This window comes from Pelodiscus sinensis, chromosome 1 (assembly GCF_052426305.1).
Source record: "Pelodiscus sinensis isolate ZL-2025 chromosome 1, ASM5242630v1, whole genome shotgun sequence".
NCBI lineage: Eukaryota > Metazoa > Chordata > Testudines > Trionychidae > Pelodiscus > Pelodiscus sinensis.
In genome coordinates this window covers 159,804,441-159,830,774 of record NC_143052.1, presented here as the reverse complement: position 1 = coordinate 159,830,774, position 26,334 = coordinate 159,804,441, and the positions used below count along the sequence as shown (strand labels likewise).

General features: G+C 45.8%; 1 protein-coding gene across 1 annotated transcript; it reads right to left on the bottom strand.

Moving 5' to 3' along the window:
• Window positions 1-7,034: 7,034 nt before the first annotated feature.
• Window positions 7,035-12,420, bottom strand: LOC149525662 (uncharacterized). Its single transcript, XM_089775772.1, has 3 exons — window positions 11,599-12,420; window positions 11,155-11,394; window positions 7,035-7,112 (listed from the first exon to the last, which is right to left on the bottom strand). The coding sequence occupies exons 1-3, from the start codon at window positions 12,067-12,069 to the stop codon at window positions 7,035-7,037; spliced, it is 789 nt and encodes a 262-aa protein (XP_089631898.1). The 5' UTR covers window positions 12,070-12,420.
• Between the last annotated feature and the right edge of the window lie 13,914 nt (window positions 12,421-26,334).

Here is a 26,334-nt window from a genome sequence, read left to right as displayed (position 1 = left end):
GGCAGCTGGGCCCCCAAACTGGCAGCCTCTTGCCAGTAGCTGGGACCCTGGGGCCAGCATCAGAACCCCCAGGCCATAGTGGACCTCCCGTGGTTTGGCAAATTCTCTGGTTCAGCACCGGCCATGTCCCAAGGATGCTGCCTTTTGCATTTCAGCCTATAGGAAGTCTGATGGGGGTAGGGTAGATAAGATGCCAACCTGTGATGGCCCAATCAGTGGTGTTTCCTAAGGATGTACATGTGCCCAAGTCAACTGGGTTTTGTAACAGCTTAACAAACACTGGTCCCTACAGGTACCCTATCTTCAAGGTCTCATAAACACAGAGACCAAACACTCCTTTTGTAAAACTGATATGGGCCCTGGGTCTGGCCCTCTGACTTTCCCCACTTCCAGGAATGCAGGGTCATGCTGTCCTGAGGAATGAAATACAATTCAATGAATCTTGACTATACAGGCAGTCCCCGACTTACGTGGATCCGACTTACGTCGGATCCCTAGATACGAACGGGGTGAGGCAACTCCCGCACATGCGCAGCAGCATTCCCGGGGCTCGCTCACCTGGGTCCTAGGATCCTCCTCCTCCTCGGGCCGGCTCCGACTGGGGTCCCGCAGAGCTGCCGGGCAGAGGAAAAGTGCCTCCCCACGCCCGCTGCCCCCCCCTCCCCCCCTGCCAGCAACAGGCTGCCCCCTCCCCTGAGCAACAGGCTGCTGAACAGCAGACAAAAGCAGCCTCTCCGCCCCTCCTCCCCCTATACATGCTGGGCTCCCTGGGCAAACAAAGACTCCACCAAAACAAACAAAGTGCTGGCCTCATTGTGTTAGCAAAAAAAGGACCCTCCTCCTAGAACCCTGGGTGGTGTGTGGAAATAAAGCTATTAGCTCAAAGCATGGTGCAGAGCTGTTTGGTATTTGATGAGTTTTACTCCTTTAGTCCTGAGTTTGTCACAGGGACAGAAATAGATGTGAAATCTTCTGAACAGGGGAACAGACCTCAAAACAAACATTAGAGGGGAGTTAACCTTTCCCTATGCTATCCAAAACTAAAAAAACTGTTTGGCTAGAGTTTCCCCTACAATATGTACCAGTTCCGACTTACATACAGATTCAACTTAAGAACAAACCTACAGTCCCTATCTTGTACGTAACCCGGGGACTGCCTGTAGTCTTAAAAGAGTGAGAACCTCTCTTTCTTTAGACCACAATTTTTTGAATGAGCAGAAACAAGTAGCTAGTTTCCTAAACTCCCCCCTCCCAAGTCCTGCAAATGGATTGTATCTGTTTAGTAGAGCTAAAGCAAATAAACTCATAAAAGAGAAATACAGAATGTATTTCAATGTTTTCGTTCTAAGGCTCCATGTCTTTCTTTGTGGTTAATTACCCCTCAATGAGTTTAGCTATGCTATTGCGACTAAGAATGACTGTGGAAAGGTATTTAGAATGAGTCACTGGAACTGAAACACTTTGATCTTATTCTACCATCTTTTCACAACAAACAAACAAACAAAAGACCACCCTTGGTGAATAGAGCAGTGCTTTTAATTCAAATGCTTCCAAGAAGTTACTAAAAAAAAATTGCTTCAAAATTGCTGTGCCCTTTGAATCCAGCTTGCCTAAAATAACAACTTAAGATATGACGTTCCAACAGAAAGTCAAGAATCCTTGAATTTCCCCCCTCAAACCACCTTTTATTTGACTCTATTTTCTTTTCCAGACACACATTTCTACCTTTCTTGAATTCATAGGTGTTATGCCATTTGTTCTTTACAAACAAAAACAATACGAAGACCCCACACAAGTATGGTTATTTATCATCCAACTGAGCCTAAGAACTAAATACAAACATGAAAGACCAGCTACATACATTGTGCTGTTCTGACTGAACTGCTGGTGGCTGCTAGAACATAGAACACAGTGAGTACCACTAGAGAGCTCACAAACTATTTAAAGGGATGCTACCCTAAATAAAACAAAAACTGCTAATCAGACTGTATCTTAAGACATTATGGCCATCATCACTACACAGAAGATCTTCCGGGATTTGATTTAGTGGGTCTAGTAAAGACCTGTTAAATCAAACTCAGAGGGCACCCCCTCCCCTTGGTGCCAGTACTCCTGCTCCTCATGACAAGTAAGGGAAACCAATGGGAGTATTTGCTCCCATCAGCTCCTGCTATGTGGGAATGCGATTTAAGGTACCTCGACTCCAGTTACATAATTAACATAGCTGCAGTTGCTATGTTAAATTGACCTTCCACTGTAGTGTAATGCTAGTGCAATGAATGGATGTATTTTTATTAAAATGGAATTCATTAAAAAAATGGAAGAAATTCCATTTCTGTACACTAATGAGAAATGCATTGGAACAAACCCTGCACAGTTACCTGAGATCCAAATCAAGTAGATGTAGCATAATACCATCTCTTCGTTGTGAAACTGCCTTGCCAGGGCCTACTTCTATAAAAAAGACACAAAATGACATTTTCAGGTGCTTGATAATCTTTTTCCATAAACCCTCTTCCCAACTCTTCTTTTTTTCACAAATACTTGACAGTCAAAGAAGCTACACAGAGAGAAAAAGCACAAACATTACTGTCTAGTCGAGAGTGAGCTTGAGGGGAATGTGGGCTATTGGCTATGACAGTGCCAAACATTAGAACCATTCTTCCGGGAATAAATTCTGCTGCCAGTTACATTGATGTAAATTCAGAGTAACTCAGCTGAAGCTATAGCAGCATAACTCAGAGCAGAAATTGTCCAATAGTTATTTCAAAATAATAGCAACGCGGAGGCTCCGGTGCTGCTATTTCAAAATAACTACCCTCCAGCGTAATTCAAACCAATTACTCTCCAGTGCTTCCTGGGACTCTTAAGTCAAGGTATGCATTCACATTAATGGAGCCTCTCCCAGATGAATTTCAAGGCTTCCCCATGGTGAGGACACGCTAGTTCAAAGTTGTTAAATCGGGAATTATTAAGTCAAATGTACTAATTTCGAAATAGTTTCCAAGTGTAGACATGGCCTTTAATGTGCTGTGAAGAATTCCAGCCACAAACTCTTATTCTGTTTTAATTTTTTCTTGCCCCCCCCTTTTTTTTAAACATTAGAAATTCAGATGCTGCTATTCTGCTTTTCATGGAAGAATCTACGGGAAAAATGGTAGGGTTCTGGCATTAGATACCAAGTAAGTGAAACCTAATTTCATGAGAAAGAATGTAATCTTTAGTCGAGTATTAAAATACTTTGGTCCTGATTCATCACTGGGTGTAGGTACCAGTATAACCATGTGTCTTAAGGGTTTGAAGTTGCTGGGTGGGGGGGGGAAGCAAAGGGGGGGTTAACCAGTATATTTATACTGCACATCTTGCGTGAATGCACTCGTATTTGTATAAAGGTGCTTATATTTATTCCACATTGCGCTCAGAAATATACCATACTGGTCTAAGCACACTTGTAGGCAGTATACATTAATGCCTACAAAAAATTGTACCACTTTGTGTATGGACAAAACTTCAGGGCAGTGAGACCAGTGCAAAACTGTATTAATGCAGTAGAGAATCAGGCCCTTTATTTTGTGCTAACAGCTGCTTAACATCAATATAACAATTGACATAAATGTTCTTAGTAATAATTCAACAGTTAAAGGTTGAATGATTATCTACACTATGGATACTAGAGCAGCACAGATACAGAGCTGTAGCTACGTTGCTGATGTGTCCCTACAGCAACAGAAGGATTTTTTCGCCATCATGTATGTGATGTACCACTCTGAGCTGCACTAGCTATGCTTCTGTTAACCCAGCCACCTCTACACGAGAGGAATGGGGGGGCGAGAGAGGTTGACACAGCTGCAGTGAGCAGGAGGTGTGAATTTCTCACTCGAGTGCTATAACTAGGTTGATCTACATTTTTAGTGTAAACCAGGTCTCAGAAAACCCTAACCCACTTCTCTGAGTCTTTTAAGGGAAACCTCAGCCAAAACAGGAAAAGATATTTCTGTAAGGTTAAAAAGTACCAAATAAGCAGGAACTCACCTTCAAGAAAACCAAACCAAACCAAACCAAGGAAATAAAAACACACACAAGTCCCCAGAATTATTTGTCAGGCCTTGTTTCTACTTCACAAAGAAACAAAGTGGTCAGGGATCTGTTTTTCCCCAGTGCAGGTAATATTTAATAGAAATTCATGACTGAGTTTTAGACCCATACAAATGTAGGAAATTGAAGTTCTCATTTCCATTCCCCCAGCACATATGTTGCATTTCCTGCTACAGTGTGCAGGTTTCATTCTGCAGTCAGGCTGCTCGGGGAGCCCCACTGACTCATGTGTTTTTTCACAGGCTTGAACAACAAAGTGAAGCTTCAGCAGAGCTCCTGAGAAACCCAGACATCTCGCAGGGTAGAGGGAGCTACAGTGTGCTTGAGATAATGACTCTTCCTTTTCAATGTGTATGTGCAATGTGGCTGAGTTGCAATTCCTGTGAGAGTAATAGCCGTGACTGTCCTGACTTTTGTATAGTTCACACCTCAGATTTAATGTTTCACTAACATTAGGCCAATTTCAATGGTTCTTAGGCCTTGTCAACCCTAGAAAGTTGAGGCATTTGCAAAAGTGCACTTTTCCCAATATTACTTTTAATTAAAAGGGTGTTACAAGGAGGAGGGAGAAAAATTGTTCTCCCTGACCTCTGATGATAGGACAAGAAGCAATGGGCTTAAATTGCAGCAAGGGAGGTTTAGGTTGGACATTAGGTAAAACTTCCTAACTGTCAGGGCGGTTAAATACTGAAATATATTGCCTAGGGAGGCTATGAAATTTCCATTACTGAAGATATTTAATAGCAGGTTAGATAGACATCTATCAGGGATGATCTAGACAGGGATTGGTCCTGCCGTGAGGGCAGGGGACTGGACTTGATGACCTCTTAAGGTCCCTTTCAGTTCTAGTGTTCTATGATTCTATAACTGTAGCCCAGGCTTATCTGAGCAAAGCAACTGCTGATGTGACGTAGGTGTTAGTTCAGCATTGACTAAGGCTGACCCTACACTTAAAATGTTTCAAAGCATAGTTATGTTTGTTAGGAATAGGAAAAGAATCACCTAACTCTGACCAGGCTATGCTGGCAGAATTGTACAGGAAATTACATCAGCAATAAGTCATTTGGATAGTGTAATTTATTTTGTTTGGGAAAGTGGTTTTAACTACTCTCGCAAAAGTTTTCTTGCTAGTTAGTTTAAGTTGTGCTTTCATAAGGAGGTATAGCTATACTGGCAAACCTTTTCTAGTGCACACTAGACCTCAGCAGTAACCATACCATGTACTATATCACCAACAGTTTGTGTAAAATACAATAAATGAGGAGAATGTGAAGGGAAGTTAAAATCTCCCCATTCAATGTGGTGGAAATGAGCTATCAGCCTCATCTGAGAAGCTCTTGGGTTTGTTTGTTTGTTTTTTAATTTTCAATGAAGGTAAAGAGAACATAGTGATATATTGGCAACAAAATAGAAAATTACATAGAATTTGAGGTTTGATTTTTTTCTTTTCATTACAACAGTGAAATTTGTCCCATTTTGATGAAAAATGTCCACAAGTATGAATTTTACTTTTAAGTGAAATTTAATTTTTGGTGAGGTGCCAGTGTGGTGAAGGCTGAGAGCTACTGTTTCCAATTTGAAAAGAGTTGTTCCCCCGAATTTCATGAAAATAATGACATGTTGGGGGGGGGGGGGGGGAGGAAGGCACAACATTACTGAAATAAAAAAACCTGCAATCCCTAACATTTTCACATGCTCTCAGTGGAATAAAAGCTATTTCACTGAATATCATGGAAAAGCCATAACATGGGGCACAAAAAAAAATCACTGAAACCAAAATCCTGAACATTTTCTAAGAGAGCATTTAGCACTTTTGTGTGGCTGTAAGAACGGTGCTCTAGAAGCTTACAACTACAGTACATAAATGCATTGGGGGGGGGGGTGTGAACACTCACCCACCCACAGTATTGTCATGTACAAAGCTAATAGCTGTGGAACACTCAGAACTGCAGCCAGTCCATTTTTTATTCGATTCTCCACATGAACTCTTTCGCCAGAAATTCACCAAAGCATTCTCATCAACAGGTGAGTCACTTTTTTAAAGGTATCACATAGCTATGTTTAAACTGGAAGAGAAAGTGTGTGGCATGTGTATGATGACTAACTGGGAGTGGGGATTTCAAACAGAGAATGTTTAATGAAAAGCAGCTTCACCGTAACAGGATTAATAGACTCACCATGTTTAATCTGCTATGTATGGACTGTGATGACAATGTACAAAATTTTTAGCTGGATGTGGATATGAGCCCTGATCTTTCATCAGGATGGCAAAAGCAAATCTATGTGTTCAAGCAGAGTCCCAGTGAAATCATGGCTGTGCAAAGGTCCATACACTATAAAAGGGGTTCCCAACCTTTTTCGGTCCCCGTAACTCCTTGGCTTTTAGTAAACCTTCCCGTACCCCCTATTCAATATGAAAGGAAATACATTCTAGACTTTTTTCCACTAACACTAGTACTTTTGGAATATTTCAATTAGGATAATCTAGTTATTTATCAAATATTCCTCGTACCCCCTTGACCAGCTTCTCGTACCTCCTGGGGGTACGCGTACCCCAGGTTGGGAACTCCTGCACTATCTGTTGCAATTTGGGATCAGTGTTGTGTTTTGAGGATTTTTAAAAACCTCCCACTACCTGAATATCTCAAAGAAAATTAACTTCATAATCTTTGATGGCTGAGGATGAAAGCAAACATTTATGATACAAGCTTCATCAAACTCTCAAGTTGTGTGGTTTTCCAATATGATGACCAATACATATTACAATTTAGAAAAGAGAAAGCATCAAAATATAATTTCCTTACCCAATAGATCTTCCAAATAATTGGTGTCTTGGCTTCTACTGCTTCCAGATTCTTTGGCGACAGCTGTTAATTTGTATTTCAAGCTTTACTTCTACTACTTAGATTTCATTTAATGAACGACTTTCCCATTTCATTTCACTCATCTTTCCATTCATCAGTTGAAAAATTCAGCAAACAAACAAGAAACAAAATTAGGATAACTTTCCATTTAAACTGTAAAAACAAAATTGAACAAGAAAAAAGTTCTCAAAATGAGCCAAAGAATGATCACCTTAAAGGTATTTGCTTGTTAGAGCGCCTACAGGAAGAAGAACCAAGTTTAAGACTAAGTTTGTGGTTAATAGCATGAGCCAGTGGTTAATGACCAGTACGTGAACAATGAATAAGAGCAAAGCCAACACCAGAAAGCAGAACAAAGAGGGATTTTGCAATTTGAATATGATTATAACTTAAAAAGGCAACTATCACAAGATTATCTTCTCCCACCTTCCTTCTCTTCCTCCTAATGACAATTTAATTGATGCTACCTATTCTCCCGGAGAATCCACAGGAAGGATCTCAGTGTATTAAAACAAAGGCTATTAAATTAAAACATTTCTCCTCATATTGAGTTAGATTATCTCACCTGCTTAGAAAAGCTGAACAGCCTGGATACAAACTGCTTCCCTCAGCAAAGTTTTACTTTTCTTCCTTCCTGAACGCAGATTAATTTTGCAGGGTTTCTCTTGAGATCTAGGTTGTCTCATGTCTCTGATTAATATCAGAGTGAAACATTTAAAAACCAACAGAATAGTCATAATACTCCTCATTTTCTCCCACATCACATTCAAAGCATAAGCCTTTCTGCTGTTTCCCAGGAGCAGGGATTGTCATGCATTCCCCTCTACATAAAGACTCTTTACTAAAAGCATTGTTTCAATCCTGCAATTTGTCCTTGGAAGGAAATGTTTCTTATTATTTCAATGAGTTTAGCATGGATTTATTTAAAATAACAAAACAGAAATACAAAGCTGTGTTTGGGGGCCTTCCAATCTTTCACCATGTCCCTTCAACAAGCTGAAATATGGAACGATCCTGGTAGAAATTATCCTGATCTATTGAATTCACATGTGGATCAGAATTATGGCTGTATTTTAAAGGAGCCCTATTGAGGACACAGGCACAAACCATCCCTATGTGCAGAAAAAATAGCACATATGTCAAGCGACCCGCTTGGCTTAACAGATAAATCTTTGGTAAGCTTGAACAGAAAGATAAGCTTCTAAGAAGTGGAAATTTGGACAGATGAAGAGGGAGGAATATATAAATGTTGCTTAAGCAAGCAGGAAGGCCAAAGCACAACTGGAGCTTCAGCTAGCAAGAGATGTGAAGGATAACAAGAAGGGTTTCCTCAGGTATGTTAGCAAGGTGGTCAGGGAAAGTGGCTCCGGAGCGTGCACTGCCATTTCACTAAGCCCGGCCGGCAGAGCCTTGCAGAGCATGGTGCAGCAGCAACAGCCTCCCTGCCACCCCATTCCATTGGCACTTTGCCAGCAGGCAACCAGGACAGCTGCCGGTGGCATGCAGTTTCCGGAGTCTGGAGCATTGTCCATGTTCCACTGTACTGCCACCCAGGCCGTGTCCACACTCAGGGGTTATTTCGAAAAAAGAAATTAAATCGAAAGAACGCGGCTTTTCTTTCGACGGCGGTAAACCTCGTTTCACGAGGAAGAACGCCTTTTTCGAGGGAGATCCGTCGAAAGAACGTGAGTCTGGACGGGGGGAGCCCTTTCTTTCGAAATTATTGGCCTCCAGGAACAAGCCCTGGTGGACAATCTGGGCCATGGGTTGCACGTCTGTGGTTCCTGGCTGCAGCCATTCCTTAAAGGGACAGGCACCCTCACAGCCACTTGTTGCAGACAAGGAGCCAGAGCACACGGCGACCTTGCTGCAGCATGTCACAGCCCCAAGAGCGTCCTGGCCCTTCCTCCGAGCCTTCTGGGGACCCAGCCAAGGGCTCCAAGCGCCGGGCACCATCCTGGTCCGGCGCAGAGATCAAAAGCCTGCTGGAGCTGTGGGGAGAGGAGGAGGCCTTACAGGCCCTCAAAAGCCGGCGGCGAAATGCCGAAATTTATGGCCGCATGGCTGAAGCCCTGGCCCAGAAGGGCCACTACCCCCGCACACAGGACCAGGTGCGCTCCAAAGTAAAGGAGCTGCGGCAGGGCTACGCCAAAGCCAGGGAGGAGAGCTCCCGGTCTGGGGCAGCCCCCCACTACTGCCCCTACTACCCAGAGCTGGACCAGATCCTGGGTGGCAGTGCAGAAGCACGCACACCACAGCGGTTCGTGCAGTCCGGACTGGCAGACCCGGTGGTGGACGCTCCAGAGCGGGAGCTACAGCAGTCTGGAGACGGGGACATGGGCCCAGAGGAGGAGGACACCGAGGAGACGGCGACCCTCACCCTGGAGCCAGTCACCCAGACCTCTGAGGCCTCCCAGGCGTCATCTGACACGGGAGAGGAAGCAGCAGGTGAGTACAGTGAGTTTGTGTCACACCCGGGGGGGGGGAGGTAGGTGGGTGGGTGCACAGTGGGTGATGCACAAGGGAAACCTGTCATGCTCAGGCTGATGCCCAGGTCACACACACACACACACACACACACACAGTGTGACCTTCAGAATGTCTGCTTCCCCTGTCTCAAGGGAGAGGGCATGCCCTTTTGGACAGCTGTTGCACACATGACTGATTGTGATAGAAATGTAGCCGTGTTACTCTGATCTGAGGAAGTGGGTCTGGCCCTGGAAAGCTCATCCCCTAATAAACCATCCTGTTAGTATTGTAAGTGCTACAGAGTCCAGTTTATAGGACTGATTGTGTCTTCTTCTTTTCCTCCACAGCCGGACCAGCCATGGAAGAGGGCCGCAGCACCCCAGCCCCACCTCCATCTCCATCTCCACCTCGGAGACATGGGAGCCGCAGACACAGGCGTGTCTACGCCGACATCCTCCGGCAGCACGTCGAGGCTGTGCAGGAGCAGAACGCCATCCTGCTACAGAGGGCGGAGGCAGAGGAGCGGTGGCGTGATCGGCTCATGAATGAGCTGGTCCTGCAGCGCACGGTGCTGTACGCCACCCTGAGGGAGGTCAGCGGCTTGCCTGCTGCTGTGCCTGGTCCTGCTCCTCCAGCACCCCATGACCCCACCCCACCAAACCCCCCTTCCACAACAGCAGCCCTTTCCCCCCTTGGACCTCCCTCTCCCCCAGCCCCCCCAGCTCCCCAGCCCCTCTCTCCCCCTGGCCCTCCTCTCCCCCAGGCTTCCACGTCCCAAGAGCCCCCCAGCAGCCAGCCAACCGACAGGTGCATCACCCGATCCCGTAGCCGGGGAGCACCCCAAACACGAGGCCCAGGCAGGAAAGGGAAATCTGCCAAGCCCCGTTCAACCTGATCCCCTTCCCCCCTCCAGGTTTCAATCACCCCCATCACCCCACTTATTAAGCACAAACAAAGGGTTAAAGGAACTGTTTGTTTATTGTATATAGTTTGGCAACAACAAAAATGAAATTTTTTTTTGTTATTTTGCCACATTGTTTGATAATATGTACAAAATTATAAATAAGTAAAGAGAACATTTTATTTTGAAACACACCCTGGTGTAAGTGATGTGTCCAAACTGGGTCAGGAGATGGGTTGTGGAGGGAAGCTTCTATTGGGGGCCAGGGCCCAGTCCCCAGGCAGAAGCCCCTCAGTGCACTCAGTGGCCTCCACCGGAGAATTGCTCCCGGAGGGCCTCCCGGATGCCAACTGCAGACCGGTGAGCCTGGCGGATGGCAGCTGTCCGGGGCTGGGCAAAGAGCCTCTCCTGGCCATCAGCAGCTCTCCCCCACCCTGGTAGGAAGGCCTCCCCTTTCCTCTCCATGAGGTTATGGAGGACGCAACACGCGGCCACCACCTCGGGGATGTTGGTCTCCCCCATGTCGAGGCGTGTGAGCAAGCACCGGAATCTGCCCTTTAAACGGCCAAACACACATTCGACCTGGTTGCGAGCCCGGTTAAGGCGAGCATTAAACTGCTCCTTGCTCGCATCCAGCTGGCCGGTGTAGGGCTTCATCAGCCACGGCATCAGGGGATAGGCGGCATCAGCCACTATGCACACCGGCATGTGCACATCCCCAACCGCAAACTGGCGATGGGGGAAAAATGTTCCTGCCTGAAGCCTCCGGTACAGGTACGAGTTTCTGAAGATGCGGGCATCGTGTGCCCGCCCTGACCACCCAACACAAATGTCCGAAAACTGTCCACGATGGTCGACCAGGGCCTGGAGGGCCATAGAAAAGTAGCCCTTTCGATTGATGAATTGGGCTGCTCGATGGGGCGGTGCACGGATGGCAATGTGTGTCCCATCGAGCGCTCCTCCGCAATTGGGGAAGCCGAGGGCAGCAAAGCCGGCCATGACGCTGTCCAGATCCGGTAGACAGATGAGCCTGTTGAGCAGCTCCGAATTGATGGCCCTCACCACCTGCAGAACGAGACAGACAACAAAGTGTTAGAAGGGGTGCCTTATGTCTTAGGAGGAGAACCCACCGCCCACCTTCCCTCTCAAACAGCCCGGGAATCCCCTCCTCAGAACCCCCCCCACTCCCACTCCCACTCCACTTGGCCCTTCCTGACAGTCTCCCTTCCCCCCACCCCAAACTGTGACTGTCCCCAGACAATGACTTACCTCCATCAAGACGGCCCCGACAGTAGATCTCCCCACGCCAAATTGGTGTCCCACGGAGCGGTAGCTGTCGGGGGTTGCCAGCTTCCAGAGGGCAATGGCGACCCTCTTTTCCAGGGGGATGGCGGGCCGCAGGTGGGTGTCTTGCCGTTCCAGAGCAGGGGCGAGCCAGGTACACAGCTCCTGGAAAGTGGTCTTTCTCATGCGGAAGTTCCGTAGCCAGTCTTGGTCATCCCAGATCTCCATCATAAGCCGGTCCCACCAGTCAGAGCTGGTGTCAAACCTCCAAACACGCCTGTCCACGAAAAAGTTCGGAGGCAAGGGCAGTGTGGCTGCCGGACGGGGGAACCCCTCGTCCCTCTGGTCTGGGTCCAGCTCGGGAAGGAGCCTCATGATTGTCTCACGAAGATGCAGCAACAGCTGCAGTATGGTGGTGTGGGGCCATCGCCTGCCCAGGGGCAGCTCTGGCTCCATGCCAAAAATAAGGGTCCGCAAGCAGAAAAACCTCAAAAGAAATAAGCTGCTGGGGTGTCCCAGGAAGCTGAGCACTCCAAACCAGCACTGCAGTGCCTTGCAAAATTCCTCAAGGGACAGCAAAGGCAGCTGCAGGAGCAGAGCAACGGGTGTTCAGGAGTGTCCCTCTCACCACGCGTCTCTGCAAAGGGCAGGCAGGCAGCACCCGGAAGGAAATGCTGCCCCCATGCCCTGGCAGAAGCAGTTCCGGGTGGCTTTCAATTTCGAAAGAGCGTCCAGCAGTCTGGACGCTCTTTTTCGAAATAGCGGATCGATCTTTCGATCCGCGCATTGTAGTCTAGACGCGCTCTTTCGAAAGCATCTTTCGAAAGAAGTTCTTTCGAAAGAAGCCTGCAGTCTAGACACAGCCCCAGTGAGCCCCCACCACCTACTGTGGCTGTCCCACCACTGCGTGCTGCGTGGTCTCCTCCCTCCCCCTTGGGACTGCCTGCAGGGTCTCTGGTCCGGCCATGCCACCTCCTCATTCATCTGCAAGTGGCCACTTGTTACAATCACTGCCACCACTGCTGCTGGGGTGGAGGGGGCACCAGGCAGGTCTGAGGCAAAACCCAGTGGAGCCACTCCTGGACCGTGACACATTGGCACTACTGCTTCAGCCCCAGGAGGGGTCGTGTGGAGCCCGGCTGGGACGCTGTGAGGTGGGGCATGCTCGAGGGGGTGGGGAAGAGAGCCACTCGCTCTGCCACTCTCTGTGATCCAGGTCTAGTGGGGAAGGTCAGGGCTTTCTTCACCTCCTCTGAGCGAGAAACTGGAACTGGTGCTGCAGACTTGCAGCTGCGCAGAAACCCTGCTGAGTGGTGGGGAGATGAGTTCCCCTCCCCCTCCCCACCCCACTGGGGGAAACAGCAGTGTGTGTCTGGAAGCTTTCCCCACTGCAAGGGGGGGTGCGAAGCCAGGTAAGCATCTCCCCTCATGCCCAGACCCCCACACCTCAATCCCACTCACTCACTCCCTTCACCCCACCAAAAGCCCACACTCCCAGCTTGCTCCGATACCTTCCCTTGCTCCTTCCCCCTGCCCCCTGGCCAGACACGCTACCCTACCCCCAGCCTGCTCCTGCATCCACCATTGCTCCTTCACCCTCCTGGCACACACTGCACTCCCTTGTTCCTGCTCCCTCCACCTTGCCAGACACCTATTCCCAGCCTACTTCTGCACCCTACCTTTCACCCAGACCTTGCAACCTCTCCCTCTTCTGCATCTCATCTCCTTCCCAGATCCTGCACCGCATCCTTATCCCACTTGCAGACAGTCCTGTCCCTCACACTGAACCCCTCGTTTTTGTCCCTACCCCAGAGCCTAAGGGGAGGGTCTATACAATCCACTAACTCTGGAACCTCAGAAAAGTAAACTTGGCCCATGGGAAGCCCTGAACCTCAGTCCTCCCCGTCCCTTCCTCTCACCCCAGGGGAGCTGGAGCACAAGAGGTGTCTCAGTTGGGGACCACATGAGTGAGGGCTGGGGGATTTTGGAGGAGATTTTTTGCTTCTCACTTGTGTGGTCCCCAGCTGATTTTTCTGTGGGTCAGTGGCCTCTGATCCAAAAAAAGTTTCCCCACCCCTGCCTTAAATAAAGACAAAGACAATGATAACCCTTTCACGTTGGACATACGTTAATATTTTACTTTATTTAAAATGAAGTTTGATAAACTAACATAAGAAAGATAAAATGCTTAATCTGCTTTAATAATTTAAATAAAACTGTTCTCTCTAGCTGCAGCTCTAGCAAAATGGCTCGGGTGTAATTATGTAGTTAGCAGTGAGTTTTCATTAGCAACTGGTGGTCTGCGGAAAGTTCTACATTGAGCCAGATGGTCCATGGGCCAAAAAGTTTGAGAACCATTGAACTGGAGGCAGCACTGGCCTCTCCCCCAAGACACCATCCCAGCTCCCTGCTGCTCAACAAGATCCCACAGAGGGTATGTCTACACTACCCTCCTAGTTCGAACTAGGAGGGTAATATAGGCATACCGCACTTGCAAATGAAGCCCGGGATTTGAATTTCCCGGGCTTCATTTGCATAAGCGGGGAGCCGCCATTTTTAAATCCCCGCTGCTTCGAACCCCGTGTAGCGTGGCTACACGGGGTTCGAAGCAGCGGGGATTTAAAAATGGCGGCTCCCCGCTTATGCAAATGAAGCCCGGGAAATTCAAATCCCGGGCTTCATTTGCAAGTGCGGTATGCCTACATTACCCCGCTAGTTCGAACTAGCGGGATAGTGTAGACATACCCAGAAAGATCAGGTCTAGATCCATTCAATGTGGATGATGGACAGACTCTTTGTCAGTCTTCATCATCGAAGCAGTTGGTGATTCAAACAGTGTGCTAACATGTCACATGAAAACATTTGGTGCATCCATATCATCTCTCTCCAGAAAGGATTGTCATGACTTGTGTGTCTGGGTAAACAAGCCCTTTGAGAGTTCTGTGAAGATGTGAGATGTTTTGACTTCCAGTTACAAGGGATTTGTTTTTCTGTCTTTGGGCTGCACGTTGCCTAGACCTGAATGGAGATAGCTCTGACAACACATTTCTGAGTTATTCTGACACACACAGTGAAACCTGTGCTAAAGACCCTACGTCCAGTGAGAGAAAGCTCTGCTGTCAGAAGAAGTCAATTCAAAGTCTCTCCAATTTTCTTCAAAGATATCTTTGACCAAGTAGAGGGCTTTTACCCTTCTATTTTTGAAGGGTGACTAAGTGTTAACTCAATCTTCTTGGGTGATGTCAACAGATTGCTGTGGGCCTAATCCTAGCTTAAAGTTTAAATTGGATCAGGTGCTTTGTAAGCAGGTTGGGAAGTGGTCTCATTTGGCAATTATTAGTATGTATTATTTACATAACATAGGCATTGCCATCATGCTATTGACATATATATTTCTTAGTAGTTTTACATATAAAATAGCCCAGACCCATTGACCTCCATGGGAAATATACCTTTCAAGCAGTGGTGGTGCGGGTTAGTGACATGGTCTGCTCCACCCTGTAACAGTCATGGTTAGTTCTGTATTGTCATTATGGCTTGTGCAAACAGAGGACACTTGATAGGTTTGTAGTAACTTCAAAAAATGCAGTTGCAGTCCATCTCCTTAGGGATGTAAATTCCCATTCATCAGTTAACTGGTTAATGTTAAGTCATATTGGGGCTGCCACCCCCCTGGAGCAGCCCTTATTCACAGCTGGCTGGATTCCCCATGGAGAGAGGCAGCTCCAGTCACTGGCATAGTCCCTGCCTGTGGGACCCCTGGGTCCTCCACCAACAGAATAGTTGCATGGGGGATCCGATGCAGCTCAAACCCATCCCTGTTGGTAGAGGATGATGGCAGTTCTTAGAGGGGTCACATGACACCATTTAATTCCAGTCATGTGTCCATCTTGACCCCAGAAGTACTACCCCCAGGAGGGTGGAACTTCCTGTGGCAGGTGGGTGGGTCCTTAGGGGTCAGGGGGCATGGCTAATGAGCTCAGGGGATGTGCCTAATATGTCCTCATTTTTGGTTCAGGAAATATGGTCACCATACCCTTACTGAATGGGGGAAGCAGCCTAGCAATAGATGATGTGGAAAAAGCTGAAGTACTCAATGCTTTTTTTTTGCCTTGGTCTTCACAGAAAAGGGCAACTCTCGGACTGCTGGACTGGGCATCATTTTGGGAAGGAGGTGAGCAGCCCTCACTGGTAAAAGAACAGCTTAAGAACTATTCAGAAAAGATGGATAAATACACAAATCTCTAAGGCCACATCTAGTGCATCCAAGGGTGTTGACAGAGTTGGCTGCTGTGATTGCAGAGCCATTGGCCATTATCTCTGTGGTGCCTCATCATCCTGTCCTGCTGAGTCAGAACCTCTGGTCTCCTACAGAAAAGGCACAGAATTGGGGGCACAGCCCACAGCAAAGCACCATAGACACTGGGGGCAGATAGACAAAATGTGGAAGATAGACACTGCCACAGTCAATCTTCTGGGGTTCCATTTAGGGTGTCTAGAGAAGACCTGCTAAATCAAACTCAGAGGGTGCCCCCATCATTGCCAGTACGCCTGCTCCTCACAAGGAGTAAGGAAAGCCAATGGGAGCATTTGCTCCCATCAGCCTCCTGCTCTGTGTATGGCACAGAAACTCAATTTAAGATATGTCAACTCCAGCTACGTAATTAACGTAGCTAGAGTTGCATATCTTAATTCAACCTTCCACTGTAGTATACATCAGGCCTGAGAGCAGCTCAGCTCTGGGAAGGCTGTCATTAGTATTTGACACAGCACTCATGTGCACAGCCCCAGTGGGACCAGAACCTTGATTAAATCCAACTTGCTTTGCATAAAAGTTTTTCACAGAGTAAGTGTTACACACAGTCAACTCCTGTGGAACTCCTTGCTAGAGGATGTTCTGAAGACAAGGAATTTAACAGGGTTCAAAAAAGAACTAGATAAATTCATGGAGGTTAGGTCCATCAATGGCTATTAGCCAGGATGGGTAGGATTGGAATCCCTAGCTTCTGTCTGAGGCCAGGAATAGAGGACAGGAGAGGGATCACATGATGATTACCTGTTCTGTTCACTCCCTCTGAGGCATCTGGCATTGGCCACTGTTGGAAGACAGGATACTGGGTTAGATGGACCTTTGGTCTGACCCAGTATGGCCATTTGTATGTTCTTAAGCTCATATGTTGTTCACCCCCTTTAAGAGAGATAGGTACAGCTATTGTCCTCCCTCACAGCTAACCATTATTTACACTGGGTTTAATACAGGTGCACCTCTAAAATCTGGGATTTTCTGGTCTAGCAACATCCATGGTCCAGCATGATCATTGATGTTCCAGGATCAGAGATTCCCAAAAGGCTGCATGGGGGTTGGGGCCTGGGAGCCAGTGTGCAGCTCAGTTGGGCTACAAGGGGAGAGAGAGGTGCCAGGAACTGGCACACAGCTCAGCTGGGCTGAGGAAGGGCCCAGAGCTGTCATATGGTTCAGCTAGGCTGCAGGAGGTGAAAGGCGGGGGTGGGAGAGCCAGGAATCCCAGAAGGAGATGTGGTGGAGGGGAGGAGCCTGAAATGACCTCCTCTGGTCTGGAAAAATCCCTCATCTGGGACCGGTCAGATCCTGAGTACCAGGAAGGTCCAGCCTATAATAAACAAAAGTGATGTTATTAAGTATAAGACATATGTAAATGGTTACAATGATATCAGACAGATCTAAATAAGTTACAAAGCTAAAATAAAACAAAACGTGTCAATTAAGCTTGCTACATGCAGTTACTTACCCTAACTATGATTTTAATAATCTCTCACTCAAGCTAGGCAGCCTCTAAGTTTGGGCCTGATCCTTCTCTCTGTTTAGTCTTAGAAGTTTCCAGCAGTCATCTTGGTGGTAAGCAGAGGGTGCCTTAGTTTCTCACAACTGCCATCTCCCCTATTGTTTGGTTCCCTGCCTATAAATAAATTTTGCCAAGGCAGGAATTCTTTGTGTTCAGCTTCAATGTGTTCACACGTCCATGGAAAAGTAACACATGCAAAATGGGTGCCAGCGTCAGGTGACTTGGCAAATGTCTTAGCACAGGAATGGGCAATAATTTTTGGCGGGGGCGGCATTCTAAGATTTTGGAAAGTGTTTGAGGGCCACACTCTTCCATAATATTAATGAATGAGGTGCAGGGTCTGGGATGGAGGTTGGGTGCAGAAGGGAGCTTGGGGTAAGAGATTGGGGTGCAGGAGGGAGAGTGGGGTCTGGGAGGGAGTTTGGGTGAAGAAGGCAGTTGTGACAGGGTAGGGGATTGGGGTGCAGTGTTTTGGAATGTGACCTAGAACAGGAGAGGGGTGTGATCTAGGACAGGGGACTGGGGTGCAGGGGTTTCGTTTGTGACCTAGGGGAGGGTACTGGAGTGCAGGAGTTTGGGTTGAGACCAAAGATAGCAGGGGATTGGGGTGCCTGATCTGGGAGGGAGTAGGGGTACAGGAGGGAGCAGAGGGTTTGGGTATGTTGAGTGGGGTCGACAGAGGGTCAGGGAAGGGCTGGGGTGCCAGAGGCAGGCTTTGGCCAGGAGACTTACCAGCCTGCTGAGCTAAATGCTTGCAGAGCTTAAAACATTTCTCAGCCAGCCAGCCTGCCTGTCCTCTGCATAGGCTGCAGAGCTATGTGCTTGTATGAATAACTGAACTGGAGTGGGGGAGAGGGGGCATGGTGCTACGTGTTCTGCCCTTTATTCAAACTGGCAGCTTCCATTGACCAGTTTCTGGCCAGAAACCTGCCAATGGGATTGTGCTGGGGTGGGGGCAGCGCCTGAAGCCTTCCCCGCTCCCATCCGGGATCACGGTTTTGAAAGAGAAAAGGTCCTGCAGTCGCTTTTCTGAGCAGCATGCAGGACTATAGGGCAAGCAGGAGAGATTATTTGGGGCTCCCTGCTGCGTCTGCAGGCTAGACCCAGTGGCTTGGTGGGCCAGATCCAGCCCACGGGCTGTATTTTGCCCAGGTCTATCTTAGCAGGCCCAACCATAGTCGAGGCTTACAGGAAGAACAAGATTCATCATAGGACATTGTGCTGAGCATCATTAAATTACTTAAGTTCCACTTATAGCTTTCACTAGCTCACCTAGATTAATAAACAGGTTTATATTTCATATTTCTAACTGCAAATGCAGGAATAGCACATTCACACAAATAGAATATATACACATATATCTTCTTCAAAGATAGGTTACATGCCCCATTTTGCATAAAACATATTCAAGCTATGCATATTCATACTAAAAAACATTTTTCTGTAGAAATATGGAGGCACAACATCAGAGCCACATTAGACATCATCCACGTAGGGCTCAATTGTCCGTCTTTCTTCCCAGAGCAGGAACTCTCATGTACGCATCTAAGTAATCGTTTCTAGAAGGTACAGGAAGTGGGCTGCCACAAAACAAACCATTTTAGAGCAATGTTTAGAATTTGAGAGGGAACAGCATGGTGCTGCTAACTTCAGTGAAACCTTTTTGTCATGAAATCAGTAATGAAGTGCTGCTGTCACAAATGCTCTCAACTAGGTTAGCTTTCTTGTTAGGCATAGAAAGCCGTCCCTGGATCTTGGTTTCCTGCTGCTAGATAATTGTTGGCATCTCCTTTCCTGCTGTACAGCAAGCTTCCTGAAATACACACCAAATACTTGGGAGGGTTCCCATTTATTTCACATAATTTGAACAAATGAGCCACATAGCACCAATTTTGACTGAAAGTACTTTGTGTATTTGAGATGTGTGACTCACATGTAGGTACCAGCATAAAGCCTCCTATTGCAAAGCTCTAGAACCGGCCTCAGTCTGCTGCAGCTCTGTTGAAGTCAACGGCATTTCATGAGGTATGAAGACAGGAATTGGCCTATTGGCTCTTTCTATTCTCTGATCTTCAAAGTTACACCAGTTTAATCAAGGTATGATATTAAACTGCTTTAGTTTCACTGGGGCAACTTGGTGTGTGTAGATGCTATTAAACCTGTCTTATGTGAATTTAGCTTGCGCATGTAATTTATGGGCTTAACTATATTAGACAGTGTCACTGGTTTAACATATGATCAATTTTTCAACTAATTTTAAATAAACCAGAGTAAATTTCCTGTCTAAATGCTGATTTCAGCATAAGAATGATTTGCTGTGATTTAGCTCAAAGGGATTCCTAATCAATTTAAGCCATATGGAAATAAGGTACTATTAAACCAAAATAAAAATATTCAGACAGGGGCTTGCACCTATTTAACTAAATCTGTAACTAAAAATCACACCTGTAAAGAAACCAGTACAACTTGGTTGTGTAAATAAGGGCATGAGAGCAAATTACACTAGGTTTAAAGCAAAGGACACACACACACACACACACACACACACACACACACACACACACACACACACACACACACACACACACACACACACACACACACACACAGAGTTAAGCATGACAAGCCCTAAGAAACACATAATCTCATACTGGGTTAATAGGAATATGGTGTCTCCAGCTGGTTTTCAATGTGTAGTAGAAGGGAGGACATTGAAATTACCAATAAACTTGTCCTCCAAGAGCAGTGTGTATAAAATATGCAAAAATATACAGAATAAAGATTTGACAGACTGTGATGGATTTGGAGCTGTATTGTAATAAGCTATGAATACTGTACGTTGGCCTGGTTCACTGGGATGTGTGCCATATGAAAATATTGGTTTAGTGCAGGGATGGAGAACCTAAGGCCCGAGGGGCTGGATGCAGCCTCCAGTTAGCCTGGATCAGGCCCCTGAGGTTCAGGGCTCCCTCCGGCATTGGGGAGCCTGTGCTAGTGCTCTAGCCCCCCTGTCATCTCCCTGCAGGGCTGGAGTATGCAAAATGTACTAGGTTGGGCCCCCCAGACTCTGGTGTGTGAGGGGAATGTGGGTGTTGCATAAATTGCAAGGTTCGTCCCCTGGAGGCCAGTCTAATTTGTCCACAGAAGAGAGTCACACTTTCAGGCTGGGTCCAACTCCATTTTATTGTTTGCAAGCAATGGTCAGCCAAGGAGCTATTGCTCAAAGCAAAGCTGACCCTGGGTGTTGGCTAAGCATCCTTTTTTATATTTTCTTTAACTTTCTTATCCAACTTGGCACGTCTTGATTTGTTACCTTAGCTTCGTGTTGCAGCGTTATTGGTTAGCATATTTCAACTCTATTCCACTCAGTAACAACCACCAGTACAGCTTACTTAAGTAATAGCAATTAGCAAATTTCCCTAACTCAAGTAATACGTGTAATCCAGTCCTTGAGAAATGGGTCTAAACAGCTAGTTCCCCTTTTTACTACAGCTTCTAAAACATGCGCAATTAGATATGTGCTGTTTCAAGCTTAAGTAATGGAAGGGGGAAGAAGCACACATAGTTTTTACTATATTTTACTACATGGGGAGTGTCTTTCTCTTTCCCAGTCGGGGGCCATTTCATTGAGGGTTTGGGTTTTTTTGTTTGTTTCTCACTGGTGTGCTGCCCCCGACTGATTTTTCTGTGGGTCAGAGGCCCCCGACCCGAGAAAGGTTTCCCGTCCTTGGTTTAGTGTAAGGGTAGCTGTTATTTTTTTTCTAAGTAGGAAAGGAAAAAAAGACTCAAAATAAATCTTCTTCCACCCTCCCCCCCAAACACTAGAGGGCTATTAAGAAACAATGCCAGGATGAGAAAAGGCCTGAGAACAAAGGAGATCAAAAGAACCCTGGTAGGTTTAAAAAGGAACTCACTCTTCAGGGAGCGGGCAGTCAGCCTGCTCCTGGTGGAGCAATGGTTAAATCCTGCCCTAGGAGAGGTGTAATCTTGCCAAGCAAGCAGCAGAGCAAATAGCAGCCAATTAGGGCCCAGCTGGGGCTATATGTACTGAGGATCCTGGAGTGGAGGAGAAGAGAGTCTTGCTCCAGCTGTGGAGCTGGAAGGACCTGACAGCTAGTAAGCCAGAGAGGATTCTGAAGGAACAGAAGTGCTGGGGAAAGGGAGGCAGAGCTGGGAAGCTCTGGCCAGGCAAACTCCCAGGCTGAGGCCTTGCTCTTAAGGCCTGAGGGTACTAGGGCTGCAGGAAAGTGTGGAAGGAAAGGCAGTGATGAGGAGCTATTTCACACTGCAGTTTGCCCCTAAGGCAGGGGCTCACTGATGACTGGGGGAGTGGGTGGTCACTGAAGGAAGGGGGTATAGAGGCCTGGGGTTCCCTGGGAGGGGAGGACCCCAATGTGAGGGCACTGCTGGAGGGCAGTCCTGTGAGGAAAGGGCACCATGGGCAGGAAGGGACACAGGGCCTGAACCACTGCAGAAAACAAGTAAGAATGAGACACCAGCCAGCAAAGGCACTCCATGGCTGAATAGCTGATTCTTAAGGAGATCAGTAGGAGGCGCTGTAGTATCCAACTCAAAATGAGACACTGGAACCAGCTGGAGACATCTGAAGAAGGCAGATCTGCTTGCATAGCCAACAAGGGATGGTAAACCTTTAAGTAAGGTAGGTGTCGACTGTTGTTTTTTAAATCTTTTTTTCTCCAAAAGCTTTGTTCCAACTATTCAAATTAACCAATACCTCAGGTTTGAGAAGGCTGCCTGGTTACTGCATTCAGCACTGGTAACAGCCTTGCTGAAAACAGAAAGCTTCACCCGGCAGAGTTCAGTGAGACCTGCTGGATAAGCGCCGTGACACACAAAGTGCAGTAGTTCAGGGCCAGGTTGAACAAGAAGGAGAATTGTGAGATTCCAGGGCAGGCGAGGTAAATATATGAGGTGCTGTCGAGATCTAAAGGGGTAGGCTCAGGAAGAGAAGAGGAGAGACACAGTTGTGGCAAACCCTGTGATGAAGAGATAGAACAAAGAGAGAGATCTGACTGAGAGAATAGCAGATGCTCTGCAAAGTACCAACACAATAACAATACTTGTGGTTACCATCAGCTCTGTAACGTCTAAGTAGCCCCTGTACATGAGCAGAAATCTTCCCACACATAAAATTCATTTGTCTGGTGGGGAATGACTGTAATTTTTATGCTTGAGAACTGCGCTTAATCTACAGATTGCAGCCTAATGCATCTTGTTCTTGATAGTGATCATAAAATAAACCTCCTTCATGCTCAGTGTGAGGCTACAACACAATTTCAAGCCTCTAATTCCACAATTCAACTTTCAACATGGAGGAGGGAGGTGCCTGTGGCATAAGAAGGAATTTTATGGGTGGAGGTTTCTCTTAAAACTAATTCATCAAAGAATCAGAAGGAAAAGGGAAACTCATTTGTCCAGCTATTTGGAAGAAAATGAATGTTGTCTCTTTAAGGAGTCTCTTCAACAAGGGGGTAAAAGGAGAGTAGGGATAGGTAGAAAGGGCAGGAAGATTTTGGAAGCAATCTTTATACTAATTAAAATTGGCAGGTTAGAGAATTTATTTTTAAAAACTGAAGTTCCAGGCATTTAAGGCTAAAGCTGAATACTCAGATTGTGCATCTGCATATCTCTGCAAGGGTTTTTTTTAGAAGTGTGATTGCATAATCTTCAGCAACAAACCAATGAAATACTTGAAGCAAATTTTAAACAAAAGCCCTGTAGACACAGTAATGCACAACTGTTTTAGTCAGTAAATTCAGGGTAGGCACATGTCCATTCATTGGTTTCATTCCCACTGAATGGCTCTTTCACAGGTTCCATGTAGTGCTAATAAGTCTGGCAAGCTGTAAGGCTCTTCAGTTTTAAGTTAAAAGATCTGCTTCTGGGGAAGAGTCCCCAGTCCCTAAGCAACAACAGCCTGCTGTGGGAGCCTTAGGAATGGTTAGAATGGGGATAGGAGAAGGGGATAGGTTGACCACTAAGACCCATGCAAGGCATTTCCTCTCCTTGCCTCATATACCTACCATCTATGACTAGAGCACTTCCCTGCCTCCCTGGTGAAAATCTGTCATTAGCTGAGCAACTACTAACAGCTGAGATGTTAATTCTAAAACATTTCTGCCAGGAAGTCCCAAGATGATTATCAGAGGACCATTTGGTAACACATATCCCACACCTTATGATATTTGGTTATGAACTTCATCCCAGTACTGTCTAATTACTTGACATGTCCACCCCACAAGCATTAAATCTCGTTTCACCACAATTTCTTCCCCCATTTTTTTTAACACCCAACTGGTCTGAGGTACCATTGAGAGAGAATCTTAAACTTTATTTTATTTTTTTGTTCTATAGACTGGTTCTGTTTTCTGTATCAAACCCAGTTTCTCTGGGGATAGTTTGTCTAGCCTGTTCCTTTCTTCCCAGACTCTCATATATGGACATCCTTTTGTTAGAGAAGTTGTCTGTAAAGACTGCTATAGATTTAGGGGAGTTAGTTTGTTTTGTTGCGTTCTTCACCAATCTTCATTGCTTTTATTAAATTTGACTTTCTATGTTTAGAAAGCTGAGGAACATAATGCTAAACTTGAAAGCACTTTTGCCATGAGAGAGTAGGCTGGTTAGAATTAGTTTTGATCTCTAAATTAGGAATATTTCTTTATGGACTAGCTGGCTAATTGTATGTGTACAGTGCTTCTTCATTGTAAAGAAAGAGAAACTCAGGGGAAATGGATGGCATATACAATTGTTATTTCAAGCACAGCCTTTCTGCAGTAGCGTGCTGGCTTGTTCCAATCCAGCCCTGGAAGCCTAAGAATTACTACATCTAAGAATGCATTGTCCTCCATGAAACGATGCTTAGTTAAGGCCTGCTATGTACTCTGTTAGAGCTAAACTGTGCGTGCAGGCCCATGGCTTGTGTAGCAAAGTTGATTCTGAATTCTATGGTACACTGACGTTTCAGCAACAACTCCAAATAAATCCAAAAAAGGAGAGCTTTTTTTCTATTGAGTTATAGCTGAATTAACAATACAGTCACTACAGTGTCCCTTGTGTTATTTCTCAGAGACATGATTCTGATCTTAGTTACCCTGGTTGCAAATCAACAGGTACCAATAGAACTAAACACAGAGATAAGAACCATGTTTGATAAGTATTTGCATGGCTGGGCTCAAAGCTTTCCTTTGAAAACCGTATTAAGGCTGAGATTTTTGAAGCTGCCAGCCTAAGGGATGCCTAAATCCCTTTAAAAGTAACAGGAGTGGATGTCAAGTCATCTGTTAAATCCCACCCATTATGGTTTAAACAAAAGCTTTAAAAATTTGACTCCGCTATATTGTTAATTCAGAACTTATGAGCAGCTAGCAGATTGCCTATAAATCCCTCTCACTTCTGGTTAGCCCATTTCACCCTCTTTCCATTTTTTTCCTTTTACATACCTGTGTTAATATTTCAGATGTAGTGGATATTGGAAAACTTAATAAAAACAAACCAGAAATAATTGGGTCTGACACAAATGGATATTTAGACTCCCTATCCTCCCTTCTAGCTATTTTTCCTTGTAAAAGATCTTTAACAATTGAAAAACAATTATGCAATTGATACATGAGAACAAATTATGAAGCAAGCAAGCACACACTTAACAAAGTCCTGACCTGCAACACTATTTTCTTCCATAAACACCTCCATTTTTATATCAAGTATAGAAATTTCAGACAGTCAGTCCAGTATGTTAATATACTCCAGTGTCCCGGGTATAAACCCAGGGAATTAGAGTTTAGTAAGAATATAGTGAAAAAACTATAGCTATTCTTATTGCTGCATGGTGATAGTTGAGATCCTGAGTGTCTTTCATAAGGCACTTTTGGGTAAGGAAGCAAAGAATAATATACTCTAATATGGTGAAAGTAAGGATTTGTGTGATGTTTGAAAAGTACAGGGTTATTTCACTCAGAGATAAAACATTGCATTTATTCAGCTGCTCTTTTATTAAAAAAAAAAACCTCACCCTTCCCACGCACTTCACAAAGTAGCTTGCAAACTATGTACTGTACACACAATCATTGATAGGATAACGAGCCTTGTGGATAAGGGAGAAGCAGTGGATGTCATATACCTAGACTTTAGTAAGGCATTTGATACGGTCTCGCATGATATTCTTATTGATAAACTAGGCAAATATAACTTAGATAGGGCCACGATAAGGTGGGTGCATAATTGGCTGGATAACCGTAGTCAGAGAGTTGTTGTTAACAGTGCTAAATCCTGCTGGAAAGGGATAACAAGTAGAGTTCCGCAAGGGTCTGTTTTGGGACCCGTACTGTTCAATATCTTCATCAATGATGTAGATATTGGGATAGAGAGTACGCTTATTAAGTTTGCAGATGATACCAAACTGGGTGGGGTTGCGACTTCTTTGGAGGATAGGGACATAATTCAAAATGACCTTAGCAAGTTAGAGAAATGGTCAGAGGTAAACAGGATGAAGTTTAATAAAGAGAAATGCAAAGTGCTCCACTTAGGAAGGAACAATCAGTTCCATACATACAAGATGGGAAGCGACTGTCTAGGAAGGAGCATGGCAGAAAGGGATCTAGGGGTCATAGTGGACCACAAGTTGAATATGAGTCAACAGTGTGATGCTGTTACAAAAAAAGCAAATATGATTCTAAGTTGTATCAACAGGTGTGTTGTAAGCAAAACTCATGAAGTCATTCTGCCGCTTTACTCTGCACTAGTTAGGCCTCAGCTGGAGTACTGTGTCCAGTTCTGGGCACCACATTTCAAGAAAGATGTGGAGAAATTGGAAAGGGTACAGAGAAGAGCGACAATGATTAAAGGTCTAGAGAACATGACCTATGAAGCCAGGCTTCATGAA